Here is a 17,568-nt window from a genome sequence, read left to right on the forward strand (position 1 = left end):
TCTTCAGCCCTTCCTTCTTCATCTTCCGCGGCTTCTTACCTATATCTTCGTCACGCATTTTCATTATCGTTCTCCTCCTGTCCCGATCCTCAACTTCCCCTACCATTGGAGTTTTCCCCCTTCCAACGCTCTCATCCCCCACTTTGTCGGTATACCTTGCTCGCTTTGCGTCTCCTGCCGGCCACCCACAGTCCTCTTTCTCTTTCTCTCATCTTCTCTCTCCGTTTAACCGATGCTTCGTCTTCCTCTCTTTCTCTCTCTCTCTTATTTCGAACTTCGTCGATCTACTTACATTTTTCTTGGCCAATCGCCCTCCTCTTCCCACAACGCGACCTCAAGCTTCGCTACGTGCCTTCCTTGTTCGCCAAAACGCGCTCGCGGGGGTTCCACTCATCACCGTTTGATCCACGATTACTATCATTTAATACGTCCCCCGGCATTTTTTATAGTTCCCTTCACGAAACACGAGTCGGGAAGGGCCAGAAACATATTTTGTCTTTGAAACGCCCGCGAACGTAGAACAGATCGGTTCTATTAGCATTCAAAGAGCCCTACCATAGCCTGCTCGGTAAACAGAGACTGGTAATATATGTCCATAATGTTTATTCGCTTGATAAACGGTAATTCACATAAATTCGATAGCTTGTGGTTTCTTCTTTGAATCTGATGATGCTTTCTAGACGAGATTAGCTACACACATTTGTACACATTATATAAGCTTCGTGGCTGGAATGTTGGATAGCGGGAGGAATGCAGATTTGATTGGTTTATAGTAATAGGATCTTTTTTCGTTACATGATTTGGAAAAAACGCGGCGTGCGTACTCTTTCTTCATTGAACAAAATGGTAGTTGATCAAAATTCATAGAACTCTGTTTCTAATTTTTCAGTAATCAGCATTTCTAAAGTTACATTGAAATGTTTAGAATAAAATTATACACTAATTAAATTGTAAGATATTAGATAAGATATTTTAATGAAAGCGGAATTTGATTTTTTACGTTTCTAAATTTAAAACGTGGGTAGAAGTCGATGATGATGCGGAACGATTAGAAAATTGGACAAACGTTATCGAAAGTGGGTGTGATTCGCCAAATAACCTTGGATGGATTATCACCGAAAATTTCGCAGCAGATATAAACGTTGGTTTCGCGGACGTGAACGGCGCATTATTTTTAGTGCGTTCAAGTACGACGAACAAAATCGAAGGCGACACCCCTGTGTATGTCTGCCCTCGGAGTCCTCGACAGTCCCCTCGAGCACGATAAATGATTTATCTCCGTGTCCCTCGCCGTTGATCCCCGTCGTTGGTGTTCGTGCCACGGGGGAACGGACACGCGTCCAGCGGTGCTCAGAAAGCCACTTTTGCGACACCCACGTGCCGACATAAACACGTGGATACGATACGGTTTGAGCACTGTCCATCGGAGAATCAGCGCACGCAGCCTGTGGTGGCCGGACGTGCGCCCATGAGACGATTCGTTCAACAACCACTTCCTTTTTCCACGTCGCTTTTAAACAGCTTCGTCATTTAGTTTCCTAAATTGCCATGCGCTTTGTGACTATTAAATGTTTCACAAACTAGTTTCATAGAGAATTAACGATCGATTAACATCTGAACCATTTGTTTCCACAAATCCTCTCATATTCCACGAAACAGAAAGTAGAGAAAATTGATAAAATTATATAAGCATCGATCAAATGCTTTGGTATTATTTCAAAATTATTTCAAAAAAGTTGTAACGTCGAATTATTTAACTTTGGCCTGAGAACGGTTCATTTTTTAATTTTGTTCTACGTCACGAATAAAAACAAAAGCTGAACAAGTTTTGTATCGTGAACTTTGCAAGGAACAATTCTGAGGAAGGTGGAAAATATTGAACGATCAACTGAAATTTTAAATTCTGAAAGAGAGAACGCGGTAAATTTGAAAAGAAATAAACTTTGTGTCTATTAAACGTACGAAGAATTTCATGGGAAATGATATATATCGAAGAATCGATTGACATTCCCCAAGTTGTCCTAAGTTCTGAGAAAAACTGGACGAAGGAGATTAAGGTTCAATTTAAGTGGAGTTATCCACTTAAGCTCGGCTGGCTCCGATTTGTTTCTTTTAACGAGGAATTCCTTGGTTATCTGCGCTAACGGGATAACCAGGAGAGAGCGTTCACATTTTATGTCGCCTTCACCCTTTTTTCCTAACTCGATTACCACGGAATCGGGTGAAATTTGTGGTTGAAGATCGTAAGCTTCTAGTGAATCTTAATTACTAGGAACGAAACCGGTACGTATGGTTTGTAAACTTCCGACGGCCTTACGTTTCAAAGAAATTATTTCAACATCGAATGAAATACCCATCTCATATCACGAATATTTTTAGCATGCTCCGGTTCGCGTAAGAAAAATAAATCTCGAGAGGATATGTTTCACGATCCTGGAAGATCGTTCCGAACGAATCGACTGACGGATGCAACGAATACGCAGCATCATCGTTTAATAATCTGTTGCGGCCCACGCGAATATCGTAGACTGTTTAATCAACCGCCTGTATATCGGCTGACTTTGATCTTCATCCATAGATGTCGGTTAATGTATTCGATTATTGAAGACTAGCCCGAGATATTGCTGTAGGCGTCCCTTCGGACTGGTTTCCGTCGATTAGAGCGGAATGCAGAATACGCGTGCATTGTTAATCGATTCTCCACGCAGAAATCTCGATACCACGTTGAAAATGTATCCGAGAAGTATCAAATATATTCAGAATTGCAGAATGTTTGTAGTTCAACGTTTGAAGAGTTGTCGTTATGCGACAAGTCGTTTGGTGACGCAGTCGAAGCCAATCGATTCGCGATCGAACACCGTGTACCCATTAATTCTTTCTCTTTTTGAACGTTGATCGTCTTTGCAGGTGAGTGCATCTCGTTATCCGGTTGTGGTGAAACTCGGGCACGCCCACGGTGGAGTGGGAAAAGCCCGTGCCGAGACGAATCAAGAGTTTCTAGATCTCGCCTCTTTGGCTGCTTTGGCGAACACTTATTGCACGTCGGAGCCGTACGTCGACACCAAATACGACGTTCACGTGCAGAAAATAGGCAATAACTACAAGGCGTTCATGTGAGTGCCGCGAAATGTCTGCCAGATCGATCCCATGATCTGTCGTTGCAAATGTTACCGAGTAGCTTGTCAATGGGTACTACGGTTTCCCCGCTGTACAAAAATGGAAATTAGAACGCGTAGCTTAACTCTCGGCTGGTAAGGTGAAACGTGAGTTATGTAACGACCAGCGCTGGGATCGTTTCAAATCCATCTATTTTTTTCACATTTTACGTGACTGAATATGTAAGCATATTTATGGTAATACGCATTGTATGACTCACAGAACAATACAGGATCCTGCACATTGTCATTCGATTCTCGAAGTAGGATCAAGAAGTTGTCATGTTACACCTTTCTAAATATATCTTTTTGAACGATCGAAACTTTAATCCATCCGCCTTCTATCAGTCGAGGGTTAACCAACTAGACAATTGCGACAAGAATAGCAACGTATTTAATTAACAACCACGATCGTCGACGTTCCTCTCAGGCGGAAGAGCATAAGCGGAAACTGGAAATCTAACACCGGTTCGGCGATGTTGGAGCAATTAGCCGTAAGCGAAAGACATCGCACCTGGGTTGATCACGTGGCCCAATTGTTCGGTGGATTGGATATCTGTGCGATCGAGCTGTTGGTCGGGAAGGATGGTCGAGAATACATAATCGAGGTGAATGATAGCGCGCTGTCGTTAATGGGAGACTCACAAGAGGAAGACCGTCGTCACATTGCAGACCTTGTCACCGCGAAAATGCAGGTAAAAAGTAACACGAAATTTAATATTCTTAGACTAAATTAATTAGTATGTAAATGTTATAATCAGATTGCGGGTTTGTATATATTTATAGAACATTTTAAAGTGCAAAATTGCACAAAATGCACATAGTATGAAAAAATATACAAAATATCTAAAATAGAGTACTTTCTGCAATAATTGGTAAAGCAATTTTCTACAGAGATTCTATTTTCTTAATCGTATTTTCAAAAATATTAATTTACATAAAAATCCATAGTCTAATTATAATAAATACAATAATATGCAAATACCACTTTTAGCCACTATAAATCATAAAAATTAATAAGTCGACAAATTTTTATCACATGATGCATTATTTCGTTCAATATCTAGGCATGTTGTCGACCTCCAAGCGTGTTGACGAAAACGACGTCCAGAGGATCGATGTCTGGCTCCAGTCAGGCAACGAGTCCTGTAGAAGATCGCACTGTGCCACCAACAGCTCCGCTAGGTTCGCATGGAAGCATGGGGTCCATGGCTAGCATAGGAAGCTTAGGTTCCATGGGTTCCACGACAGCAATGGCGGGTGATGTAACTAGTTCTGACAGCCACCATCAACTGCAACGACGCGATTCTCAAGGTTCGTAAGAACTATGGATTCGGTTTATAATTATTGAGATATAATTAAATCAAGGATAACTAAAATATCGAAATATTTATTTATTTATCTGCAGCATCGCAATCGAGTACAGTGAGCAGCGCTCCATCGGTTGGTCGACGCCAAGAAGATGTTCCACCATCGAGAGTACCTTTCCACAGACAAGGCAGTCAATCCCAGAGCGAAGACACCGAAGACACCATGAAGAACCTTCGGAAAACATTTGCAGGAATCTTTGGAGACATGTAAATTTTTCGAACGAAAGTGTACTGGAGCAAAGGAGATCATGTTAGGATTATCATCAAATTTAAGTTAGTGAAAAAAAGTATTTAAAATGTAAATGAGTTACTTAATATTTTTAACGAAAGATCGTATTTTTTTATATAGCTTCTTCATTATCAGTGATGTATAGGAATAATTTTTCAATTATAGGATTTTTGTTAAATAGTTGGAAGATGTATTTAAATTAATTTGTCGAATATGAAAATGTACTGGAAAGGAATATATAATATAGTCGATATATTTGTAGATCATCAAGCTCATCTAAATGACGTTCGCGTCCCACACTGGACGCCATATAACAATGTAAATTTTGCTAACGGTCCACGGCGATGTGTATAAACATAAACATAACTTAACTTTTCGTTTTTTATCAATTCAATAGTTCATTCGTTTCTTGCCATTCGATTACGTTGAGCGAAAGAAAATATCGTTGGAAATTTATTCTTCTAGAATTCTTGCTAATCGCGTTGCTATTACTCTATACTTGATTATTAATCGATATCGCGTATTCAACGCATCGGTTGCTATTCAAATATTAACTACGTATTTTCGATAAGGGGAGGGTAAGTAAAAATTAATGGGGGATTTAAAGAAAAAGTCGTGGTCGTTTATGTATATTAAAAAGTAAAAAAATAAAAAAATCGTAATGTAGATTCTATGTATTCGATGTATTCAGCATTTACATAGTGGCTAGGGAAAATTCTCTCAGGTTAAAATAGTAAAAGAACGAATACTTTTCCAAGTGTCCAGTTATGTTTCGTTACCATCGACGTATCCGTTCTGCATACTCGTCTCGTTTACGGGGAACGCCGCCACTTGGTTTATCGATTCCAACAGGCAACAGTACCATAGGCCCCTGTCATCTCCTCATCCGACTTTACTTCAGGCGTCCACTTTTTAGGCTTAACTTTCGATTATAGCATTGTCTAAAGGCGAGGGAACGGGAATGATGCGGAATGAAAAGAACGAGAAAGCTGGAGAGAGGAAAAAATGGAAGATGAGTTATAAATTTAAATGGCTGATGGAAGTTCTGCAGTAAAATACATATTTGTAAAATTATTAAAAAGTATTTGTAAGCCGACGTCATTCAAAATGATTGAGGAAAACAAAAAAAGAGGAGATTCGGGCATTATACTGAACATTTGGCTAGAGAAGACTTCGGATCGATCGCCCGGCACTCGATGCCGGGCCAATGGAAGAACAAGATCGACCAGTCTGTATCTTAAGTGCACAAATAGTCATTAGGATTTCGAAACACGGGCAGTACTTTGACATCGTGCATGTGAATAACGCAAACGTTTGGTCTAATAAACGGGACTTATGGTGAGGGAGAAATGAAAAAAATTCTTCTGCGGAGTCGCCGGTTCTTGAACAATGATACGTTTCGGCCTGCAAAAAGTGTATTTCCTCGGCCGGCGACCTTTCGATTTGGATTATTCAAAATTCATTGTCTCGAATAGTATTGAGCATCTCGATGTTGAAAACTGTCCTGCATTCCGATAACGAACTGTTTCTTTTTCCTAAATTTTCACGCATTTGTAGGTCATTTGTAAAGGAAAAAAGGAGCTTGCGTAAGGCGACTTGGCACGTTTGCTGAAAATTCATGAAAAAAGAGATGTTCGTTGCTCCGTAGGCTTTAAGAACAATTACCGATGAAATCAAAATGTAATAAACGGGTTCGTGAACTAGGAACGGGAAGCGAAAGGGATGCGGCCGCTAGTTGCCGCGAGAATGATTAAAAAAAAAACATGGGCATTCAGTAAATCGCGATTCTTTGCGATCGTGCAAAAAATCCGAAGCACACCAAGCAACCTTCTGATGATCTGCAAATATAATCGTGTTTGCTTGCCTGAGTTAACTTGATTCTATTGAAGCTCCTTTGATTCAGTACCCGCTGGAGAAGGATCTGGATTTGCGAAGTAAAAACCAATCGACGAAAGCGAGAAGAGAGAACGAAACGTCTTTGTCCAAATTTTTCTTTTTTCTTTATTATTTAATTTGTACTTAACAATTTGTCCAGCTGGACATTCGGTAAATTTTTCTAGCTTTATTGCTAAATAACATGTGGATGGTTATCCCCAGCGGAATACCATCTTCAAGTTTGTCTATTTTATTTCTTTAGTGAGGTCAGTGGAGTGTTTTTTCTTTAGTCTTCTTTTTATGAAAGTTTTTCTCGCTTCAGCAGCTAGTTGGTTTAGATGTGTTGCCGTTCTTTCCTTGTATTTTTTTGCCGATTTCTTCTTTGACCGTTGGTATTTTTAAGTCTTTGCGTATATCCTTGTTTCTGACATACCATAGGACGTTGACTATTGTTCTGAGTATCTTCGATTCTAGCGACTCTAGTTTATTTATGTGGCTTATTGCTGCTGTTCCCCATAATCGTATTCTGTACGAGCAAATTGGTTTCGTTATCGTTTTGTAAATTTTTAGTTTATCTTCCATGCTGGGTTTAGAGTTTCGACTAGTTAGGCAGTATGTTGCTTCCATGTAAGTTATGCGTCTAAGTGGAGTCCTAGGTATTTAACTTGCCTTGTTCGTGTTATGTGCGTGCCATTCAATTGGATATTTGGTGGTTTCTGTTGGTTAGTGTAAATGTAATATGGTTGCATTTACTGAAGTTTGCTTTTATTTGTTTATCTTCTAGCCATTTTTCTATTTTTGTGATATGCTCTTGTAGTAACGTGACTGCTGTTTCTGGATTAGTGTGCCTGACTAGTACAGCCGTGTCGTCCGCGAATATCAGTATTTTGCTGTTGGTAGTTATTGGTACGTTGGTCGTGTATAGTGTGTATAATATTGGTTCTAAGACGCTTCCTTGCGGTACCCCTGCGTTGATGTCTTTAACTTCAGAATATGCGTCCTTTATTTTTACTACAATTGTCCAAATGATCTCAATTTACCTTAGCGTAAGAGCTGATAAACGCATTACGACGAAAGATAGACCTCGTGGTGTCAGCTTTGAAAAGAACTATAATAAGTTCGTCCGTTTAATATTCTGTTCTAATTTAATTTCACATTTCGATTATGCGACTTTTGTCAAAGAGGGACTTAGGAAAATTAATTTTACTTAAACCTACGTTAGTTGCAAGAATATAAGGAGATCCCGGGGCACCCCTGTTGAGCGTCAGGCGGGCATCGTGGAGTTTCAGTCGGTAAGTCCGACACTACCCCGCCGTTTCCCAGAAGAGCGGCGAGGTGTCCATGACGATTTCCTCACGTATGAAAAGAAAAGTATAGTTTGTTCCGTTACGTAGTGTTTCGAATATAGTCCCGGGGCACCACTGACGTTTTTGTCGATAATTCTGACACTGCTCCACTGCTGCACGGAAGAGCGGCGGGGTGTCTATGACTATTTCCTCGCGTGTAAAAAAAAAAACGATGTTGCAAGAATATAAGTAGGTCCCAGGACACCGCTGTTGAGCGTCAGGCGGGCCACCGTGGAGTTTTAGTCGGTAAGTCCGACACTACCCCACCGCGTCCCAGAAGAGCGGCGAGATGTCCATGACGGTTTCCTCACGTATAAAACAAAAAGAGTGGTTTGTTCCGTTTCATAGTGTTTCGAATATAGTCCCAGGGCACCCCTGACGTTTTTGTCGATAAATCTGACACTGCCCTACCGTTCCACGAAAGAGCGGCGGGGTATCTATGACTATTTCCTCACGTATAAAAAGAAATGTTGCAAGAATGTAAGGAGGACCCAGGGCACCGCTGGTGAGCGTCAGGCAGGCTACCGTGGAGTTTTAGTCGGTAAGTCCGACACTACCCCGCCGCTTCCCAGAAGAGCGGCGAGGTGTCCATGACAATTTCCTCACGTATAAAGAAGAAAGTGTAGTTTGTTCCGTTACATAGCGTTTCGAATATAGCCCCGGGGCACCCCTAGCGTTTTTGTCGATAAATCTGACACTGCCCCACCGCTGCACGGAAGAGCGGCGGGGTGTCTATGACTATTCCCTCACGTATAAAAAACAAGTTGCAAGAATATAGTAGAGGAACGCATAGGATTGTGAAAGGAATGTATTGCCTCCTCTCGTTCTGATTTATTGTTTCCTATTATCAACACATTGCTTTATCGAATTTAGGAATATCAAGTAAATGAACGCAAAGACGTGAACTTGATCAATGCTCTATTGCACGACTAATTGATCGATATTCCTGTGTGTGTATATAGATGTAAATTAATACATTAGTCATTTGTTAGAAGGTACATGATACACGAATTTAAACAATTACAAACGGTTACATAGTGTTACAAACGGTTACATAGTGTCACAAACGGTTACATAGTGTTACAAACGGTTAAAAACAGTTACGAGTTAATTTCCAAGTAATAGACGTCCAATGGTTTGGTTTTTGAAGTGCCTTGAATACTTAAGTGCCCTTCTTGTCACGTTTCTTACCCATTCGAAGTAGTCGAAGCGCGTGTCAACGTGCACTTTTTACTATGCACTTAACCATGAGAATCTCTCTGTTGTTTGTACTTTTTATACACTAAACGCGTGCATCGTTTTACCTTTTCGCATGATCATCTTTAACGAGCTGCTTATTGATTCATCAGGCACCTCGATACCGTGGATAAGTGCAGGTACACCGTCCAAAGTATGATCAACAGCGAACGAAGACGTTGGTATCACTCGAAACGTCAATCGATCGAACAAGCGAGCCTATTATCGTTCGTCGATATTCGCGGTAGCTCGATACGACTTTATTCTTTTTCGTTCCTTACCGTTCGCGATTTAGTGCATTTAGATTTACGTTCTTTCACGCTTAATTCTTATTTAAAAATTATTCATCATTACGATAGGCAATGACACGTAGAGAAAGAAAATAGTCTTAAAGAGTGTTTAGAGTGAATAGAACAGTGAGAAAATAGAGCAGAAGCTTCTGGAATTAACGTTATAAAAGGCTGTCTAATTTTGCGATTTAGTTCAAAAACTCGCTCGTACTTACGATCTAAGTAAAATCAGACTTGCAATAGATATCGCGAGAAATAGATTATCGGACCTACCGACATTGGAAAAAATAGTACTTTAAGGGATAACTAAATAAGAACATGTAACAAACAATCCTGGACAATCTTCACAGCTGAAAAAGTTGTAGTTGCCCGATAAAGTACAAAAATAATCCTCGAAGAACGAAAGCTGCTACTGAGACTGGCTTTCAGAGCTGACGCCACGACGCACGAGGATAAGCGAAACGCAAAAGCTTGATAGATTCGTTAAGATGGATGCTTTTGATACGATACAGAATCTGTACTGATACGTAGACGCGGTTAAAGATAACGAATATCTCAGGGGTGCAAGTCTAAGCACAAGATAGGATAGAAAAAGATGAGATAGAAGAGGCAGTTGGGTTCAAGTGTTGTTACAGCCTAGACGAATTAACGGCATTGACTTCGATACCTACGACGACTAGTCACTTAGCAAGCACGCTTCTTCGGAAAAATCACAGCGATTATCCATTTAAGGGTAGAACTTGTGGAATCGGATCCGCAAAACGATCATCATCTATATTTGTAATTATTCGAGAGAACTTCTTTATGCAACGTTACAGTGTTTTGTACAGATGTGTTAATCGCATATTTGTCGATTTAACGTCAATTCTTACAAGCATATCAATCATTTCGTTGACATTGACAATATTTTTTTGAAATGAGTTAATGTTTAATTTAGTTTTAGTCGTTTGGACTTTTAAATTTACAGATATAATTTGAAAATAATTAGTTATTCGTTAAAATCGAATAGATGATCAAATCAAACAGAACACCAAACAGAACACAGAAATCACATTGTTAGGCATTTCATGCTGCTTGATCTTATAAGAATCTTTGATCGACGACATTGTAATTTGTTCTAGTGCCCGTGTGATGTAGCGAGCAGCACTGTTACAACATCTTCACATTAGTTTTAAACGTGTTTATGTGCCCACACTGCGTTTGATTTCGTCGTAGCCACGTGTCAGCGTAATTTGGCAGGCTAATGGATTCTTTATTCCATATGAAGACTCGCATCGCTTCGTAAATTCGAGTCTAATTTAAAAAAAAAAAGCACAGTGCTTTTTTGCGCCGAATTTTCGTCATTCAATCTCTATTTACTTCTTGCCGGAAGTGATAATATTACTACTAGGCTAATCTTATTTAGGATCCTTGCGTCACTGTAATACCGTTGTTGGTTAAGATTTACCATTCTTAGAAATACTTTCAAAGTCGTGGAACTAATTTAGATGTCTTGGATAACGACATCGTATAAGGTAAGCTCCAACAGAAAAATAATTAAAAATGAAAAAAAAAAAAGCGGAAAGAAGAGAACGAGAAGACAGACCAGGCTCGATGATAACGCAGCGGTAGTGTAATTTTGTGTTACTATCGTTGTTTCGTAGCTTTTTTCATGGTGCTTGAATCACCGTAAGATCATGTGGCGAAGCTTCGAAATGCATTCGATCGAATAGCCTAGAGTTACACTGTAGAATACGGCAAGTGACAATTCTAATCATCTCGCCGAGTATCGAAAAATAGTTATCGAGCGTTCGACGCAAAAAATCGGGGCCAAATCCTGTCGTACGCCAGTCGAATTAGCGATCTTAGCTCATGGCGTTCGCTGCCAATTTAGTGCCTCGTTAATTTCCCTTCTTTTAGGAATTTTCTTTCTAGTGACTTCGAGTTCAAATCACGTCGTAATATTCGTGTCTATATAGGTTCACTTACGCTTATATTAATATATTCCTTCGGTCGCGAATCGAACAGAAATTTACGCCACGATCGAATCGTTCCTTTTCCTTACTCCATTTAAACGATCCGTTCACGAACACCAATAATTTTCGTCCACTTTCTTTGTTCCTTATCGATACCTCTCAGCTCGTGAAACGAAACACCAAAACACCATACGAGACTAATTACAACGAATATGTGGAAGGGGTGAATATTATCAAGCAACCTTCTCATAGGAGTAGAATCTGGCCGGCTGGACGATATTTCCGGATTTCGCCTCGATCAACGCGAACGTTCGTCCTTCTAATTATGATTAATCAATGTCTATGTGTAACGAAACTTAAGATAATAATAATAGCGTTAACAATAACAATCGTTAAGGTGAGATTATCATCGTAGGCTAGTTAAGAATACGGTAGGCTCTATATGTAACCGTATGTTACCTCCTTGATTTCAATGAGTGCTAGTCACATGTATTATTCCCGGGGCACTCCTATTAAGCATTAGGTAGGTCACGGTGTGGTTTTAGTCGGTAAGTCCGACACTACCCCGCTGCTTCCCAAAAGAACGACGAGGTGTCCATGACTATTTCCTCACGTATAAAAAAAAAGTCACATGTATTATAATTACTTAACACTCGTATTCTCAACACATGAATATATAAACACGATATATTATATATACACATAACATTATAACATTAACAACATAACATTCTATGTCTATTACTCTAGGAACGTATTAAACGACGTTGTAAAGTGTAAGGGTGCTTCAGGTCTAATTAATTGTAAATCAATCGGAATGCTATTGTAACCCGAAAAAAAGCGAATACAGTTACGGAAGAAAAAATAAGAAAAAGAATGCAAATGGAACGTTCTCGTGCGACTAGCGCTACATTTTGCTCGGGAAATGGACCGGTGTCTCTTATCGTCGATTAATTTATACCGAATCTTCGACTAGAGTCACCGTAGCACAGGACGTATCTTTGTTATGCTGATATTCGATATCAATTGTACGACAATATAAGGTATCACGAGTAGAGTAACGTGCCACGAGCGTTCACCCTTCTCAAACGAGACAAATGTGAGAGAGTAGCAAGTTAGTAACTATTAATCTCGATGTTCTCTTTCGCGGCGCGCGTATCCTAGATGCGTCGCGAAGTCATTTAGAACATTCCGCTGAAACAGCGCGCGATCCAACTATCGAGATCTTTGCAATTCATTCGTTGATTATTTCACTAAAGAATCGTCGCTTTACTGAACGATCGATCTCGATCGTTGGATCACACGTACTGATCGCGATCGCCCCGTCGTCGATCGCGTTTGCTCGTTTATTTTTCTCCCGTGCTCATAGTCAAGACCGCTTAATATTGATGACGGGTGTTTTAAGCGTGTGATTATAAGATATCAATTGGACAACGAATCATCGCGGTCGAGTGGGCAGCGATCACGACGCGGCGTCTCGCCGAGATGATCGCTCGAATTGAACGCGATTATTACGAGTTCTCCGATCGTACGACCATTTATTACCTTTATCTAACCGCCAAGTATAAGAGAAGAAGGAAAGAAGGAATGTTTAAAAATTAAAAATGCGAGTAAAATGCGAGTTCTATCTGTCATCGTTTTAGCTGTTAAGGATTTATCATCAAAGTAAATGGGGGTAGTTCTAATCCAAGTAAGCGTACCACGTAAGTGCAGCACATTGAAAAAATACGGGAAAAAATAACAAGTAGTACAATGTATAGGTTTGTGTATAAATACTCGAGGACATATGTAAAGAGGTATCGGTCTTGGGGCACACGTCGAGCGCTCGTTACCGATCTCTTCCCATTGGTTCAACGTTGAAAGGTATTTACGGACGAAAGCCTAACAAGATCGTTCCACTAAGCTTCTTGAGATACCACGAAAACGTTTTTGACCGTTTTCTATTCACTATCCGTGAGTAATCAAAGTGCAACGGCCCTTTTCACCGAGGGATCTCATGATAACCTGGGGTGGTCGATAGGTAACGAGCACGCCGTTTCATGGAACATCAAGAGAGTCTTCCTCGCGATGGCAAACGACACTCGACGCTCGGTGATCATTTTATGGCCTTAATCAAATTTTCATTAGGGGTCAAGTGTCTTCGTAATCGCGACATCGCGTTTGTCGCGATAAAAAGAAAAAAATGTCTATGACGACGACACGAATGGCCAACGCATACCAAACGGAGCACAAAAGGTACTGGTGAATATTGTATTAAATTCAGTGTATTTTGCGAACTTCGTTTGCGATACCGATGGGCCGATGTTTTGTGCTAACTTCGTGTAAAATTTCGATCGACGCTTTAACGTGCCCCACGACTCTTATCGACGACTGATTCGATTGATCTGGAAAGATTTTATACCGATTCTGCGTCGTTCTTTTTTTGCGCGTTTCTTCACACGAGACCGCTGAAAGAGTTTTGATACATGACGCAATCGTGGAAAATTTTTCAACGAATGAAGCACCGAATAGAGGAATTTTTCGAGAAGCAAAGTTACATATAACTGAATAAGAACGAATTAAAGGGGCCACGTGAGGAAGAATAAACTGTCGCGTGTTTCTGATTATTGTGATTATTTCTGACTATACTGGTCTCATGTCGTACTATCAAACATGGAATATCTTTATGGTGTCTCCGTAAGACGATCGACGTGGCCTGTTAACAAACGAATATGGACATACGTCACAGAGTTTCTCCAACTAGAATCGTGTATTCATCCATTGCATACCAACAGAAAATGAAGAATATTGCCATATTGGACTGTGAAACGTTGTCAAAAACATTTTCGGAGTCGTCATATGGTTGTTAAGATATTGAAGTATTAAAAACTCTTATATATATATATATATTGAAGTTATAATTACTTCTATGATGGTCATACCAAGCAGCGTAATGGATGAATGACATGCACTTAAAAATTATAAAATGTCGTAATTACTTCCAAGGTCGAGTAACACAGAGTAACTTTCAGGCCCTGATTACTAAATCCTAAATGAAGCTGTAACGAAGACAAACAAAGTTAGTGAAAACAAGTACGTGAACGATAAATCCCAGTAGCCGCGATCGTATGAGAAGAAGAACGACTTTCGATTCTGTGCTAGATTTCGGGACACCGTGTAATTCTGCGTAGCTCGACTAGGTTCTCGTTGAAATACGATTACTGCGATACGTCAAGCTAAACTGTAACAATAAAAACAAAATAAAATATTATACTTCTGACTGTTGTCAATCTCATGACCTCGTCACCAATTAATTTTGAAATATTTTTTAAATATAAAAATTATCAAAATAATTTCTAGATATAAAGACTTGAAGTACCAAATTATACTTTCTTAAATATCAAATACGATTTAAGTTTTAGCGCCTTTCAATGCACAAGCTTCACATTTTTTAAATTTATTGGATACATTATATAGTACACCATCGATACGAAACTACGATTTACTTTACAAAAGATAGTGTGATCTAAACAAATTGAAAAAAATTATGGTTAAAAAGGATCAGCAAAAAAAAAAATTAAACTATGCTTTTATCCAGTTCCGTATTGAGCGAGCAATTACGGTACATGCCACCACGGGCCTGGTTGTCGCTGAAACAAGTATTTCGTGGATAATAAGAAGTGGGCACGGTGTGAATCGTCGGTGCGTACCATCCATAATCCATCGACGTGCTCCTGTAACAAGGATGCGGAGGCGGACTCTCGTCCTGGCGGTATCCTTTGAACACTCCTAGAAAAACGACTTTTATCGGATAAACTTGTACTTTACCCCTAAATAGATGAATGCAGTGTAACGTCTCTGTTTCGTTGTATTAGTATATTTTCAAATACTTTACATAAATCATCATTAACAAGCATATCCTAAATAACTAAAAATTTGTCAAACGACGTTTCGGATAGAGATTCGCGTTTCTATATCGAAGCAACACTGTTCACTCTGTAAACCGTATTTTAATGAACTTGAGAGTCGATCTCTGTGCACTCGTAGGGCAGCTGGTACTCGACGTTGCTGCACCGAAATCGTCCTTGCACTTTGGAAACATTATCAATAGTCGTCCCGGCTATCTTGAAGCCTGGATCGATGGTAACGTTCTTCATCTTGACGAAAGCGGACATGTCCACAAAACGCAGTTCGTTGCTGTTCAAGAACAAAAGCAACAAATTATCCAATCCCTCGAAAGTGTCTCCCTTCAGCATGACAATTTGATTCCCGTTGAGCCACAGAGAATTTAAGTTTTTCAGATGTCGGAAAATTCCTCCAGACACATTTTTCAATCGATTCCGTCCCAGGTCTAGTTCGTTGATTTCACCAAGACCACGAAAAACCTCGGGCTGCAGGGACGAAATTTTGTTTCTCGACAGATAGAGGAGATCAATGTGAGGCAGCCCATTAAACGCTCCAATAGGTACCTCCGTAATCCCGTTACAATCCAACGCCAAGGTTTCCAAGTGTCGAAGTCCTCTGAATATGTTTCTTTTCAAGGCAATATTGTTATTTGTGGCGTACAATTCACGAAGATCGACGAGACCCTTCCACATTCCAGGTCGAAACGCAGTAATATTATTGTTATCCAGCAGCAACGTTTCTAGACTGTGCAATTTGGCAAAGGCACCGTCTTCTATCTCGGTTATACTGTTATTCTTCAGATCCAAATACGTCAGTTGGTCTAAACCAGCGAAATAGTGTCTAAAAATCGTAGACAACTGGTTGTCACGAATGTACAAGGCGGACGAGTTGCTGACTTCGAGAAAAGCGTCCTTGACTATGTCGATGATCCCAAGACCCTCCAGGTGTAGCTCTATGTCCTCGATCGTCTGCACCGCGTTGACATCCTCGAATGCGACACTGTACAACACGCCGTTGGCCAGACAAACGTAAAGATGGTTATAAACTTGGCAGTCGATTTCCTCCGCGCGAACGTCTTGAGTGGTGACCGATAAGAGGAGATAAACGAGCAAGAGGAAGCACATGGTGTGCTCAGATGCTGGATACGCACTGAACGCGTGGAAGAGCAGAGTTTCGATGTGCAGCCAAGGGAACAAACGGACGGTTACCGTTCGTCAGATGCGATTGGACAAATATATCAGCCATACCGTGTACAGTATAACTCGACGATGAAGTTCAGTTCCGCGGAAATTGGATGTTTTATTCATTTTAAACACACGCCCCGCGGTTGCCGGCTTTAACAGTGGCTCTGTGTCCGCGGATGATACGGTTACATAGCGACGTTTCATCTTGAAATTCAATTTTATTGAAATCAACGTTTGCACATCGATTCAAAGTAGCTGTTTCTTCGTAGCTGATATTCAAATTCATAATTTCCACGGAGTTTTAGAGAGATAAGGACCCTTCGCGGGAACCCTGCTTGCATTTTTATCGATGCAACGTTATGTGTTCGTTTCGCGTATATGAAAACTGTTCTTTGTCGCTGTTCTGGAAGCATGGCTGAGATTTCAAAGGACACATTTATTCACCGTCTCCCGCAATCTCGTGATTCGAGGTTTCGCGTCGGGCAAGTTATTTTCCTGTAGGATTGTTTCGCATTGTTCGAGACACCGAGAAACACGACGCTATAGAATTTTGAATCTAGCGTTCACAGTGTTACGCCGATGTTTCGCGAAATGAATATTCGAACCAGAGACGTGTTCTTATTTTAAACAGGTGATTTCCAAATGAAAATGTTAAAGCGATGTTTTTAATATCCGAGAGAGTCAGATACACGCTTCACTCTTATAGCAAAAGAAACGTATCTGAGAAACATGGACGTTCACAAGTGAACTTGAGCGTAGATATATGTATTTCGACACGCTTCAAATCATCTTTTTTCTTTTATCGCGAAACGAAGTTAATCTCTTAAACGGAAAATACATGAAGTGACGGAATCGCGTATATTTTAAGCAAGACCTATCTTGCGAAAGGTTCCTGTGACATGTGCAAAAATGTTCTGTATTACCGATAAGCTTCGACGAACGTACCGATCGTCAACACTGACTTATTAATAGCAGAACGTTATCGTTTTAGTACGAAGAACTTCTTCTCGTGTAGTCTACCGCGAAATGAGATGTTTTGTTTT

At 40.2% G+C, this 17,568-nt stretch overlaps 2 protein-coding genes across 4 annotated transcripts in view; one reads left to right on the plus strand and one right to left on the minus strand.

Moving 5' to 3' along the window:
• Positions 1 to 14,716, plus strand: part of Syn (synapsin) — a 48,001-nt gene extending 33,285 nt beyond the window's left edge. For 2 of the 3 annotated variants that reach the window (XM_072008239.1, XM_072008230.1), the window contains exons 7-10: positions 2,908 to 3,113; positions 3,586 to 3,850; positions 4,223 to 4,469; positions 4,564 to 14,716. In XM_072008239.1, the coding sequence (XP_071864340.1) occupies positions 2,908 to 3,113; positions 3,586 to 3,850; positions 4,223 to 4,469; positions 4,564 to 4,736 (891 nt within the window). In that variant the 3' untranslated portion in view covers positions 4,737 to 14,716. The remainder of the gene's footprint in view (positions 1 to 2,907; positions 3,114 to 3,585; positions 3,851 to 4,222; positions 4,470 to 4,563) is intronic. The other variant, XR_011800394.1, reaches the window with a different exon arrangement.
• A 554-nt stretch (positions 14,717 to 15,270) lies between these two features.
• Positions 15,271 to 17,236, minus strand: LOC139989723 (uncharacterized). Its single transcript, XM_072008258.1, has one exon. It carries the CDS (start codon positions 16,463 to 16,465, stop codon positions 15,446 to 15,448), a length of 1,020 nt encoding a protein of 339 aa, XP_071864359.1. The 5' UTR covers positions 16,466 to 17,236; the 3' UTR covers positions 15,271 to 15,445.
• Between the last annotated feature and the right edge of the window lie 332 nt (positions 17,237 to 17,568).

The sequence above is a fragment of the Bombus fervidus genome, chromosome 1 (genome assembly GCF_041682495.2).
Source record: "Bombus fervidus isolate BK054 chromosome 1, iyBomFerv1, whole genome shotgun sequence".
In the NCBI taxonomy this organism is placed as follows: Eukaryota; Metazoa; Arthropoda; class Insecta; order Hymenoptera; family Apidae; genus Bombus; species Bombus fervidus.

What these genes read in the sequence shown, in the direction of transcription:
- LOC139989723 (XM_072008258.1), bottom strand. Translation starts at nt 16,465, where the DNA reads ATGTGCTTCCTCTTGCTCGTTTATCTCCTCTTATCGGTCACCACTCAA.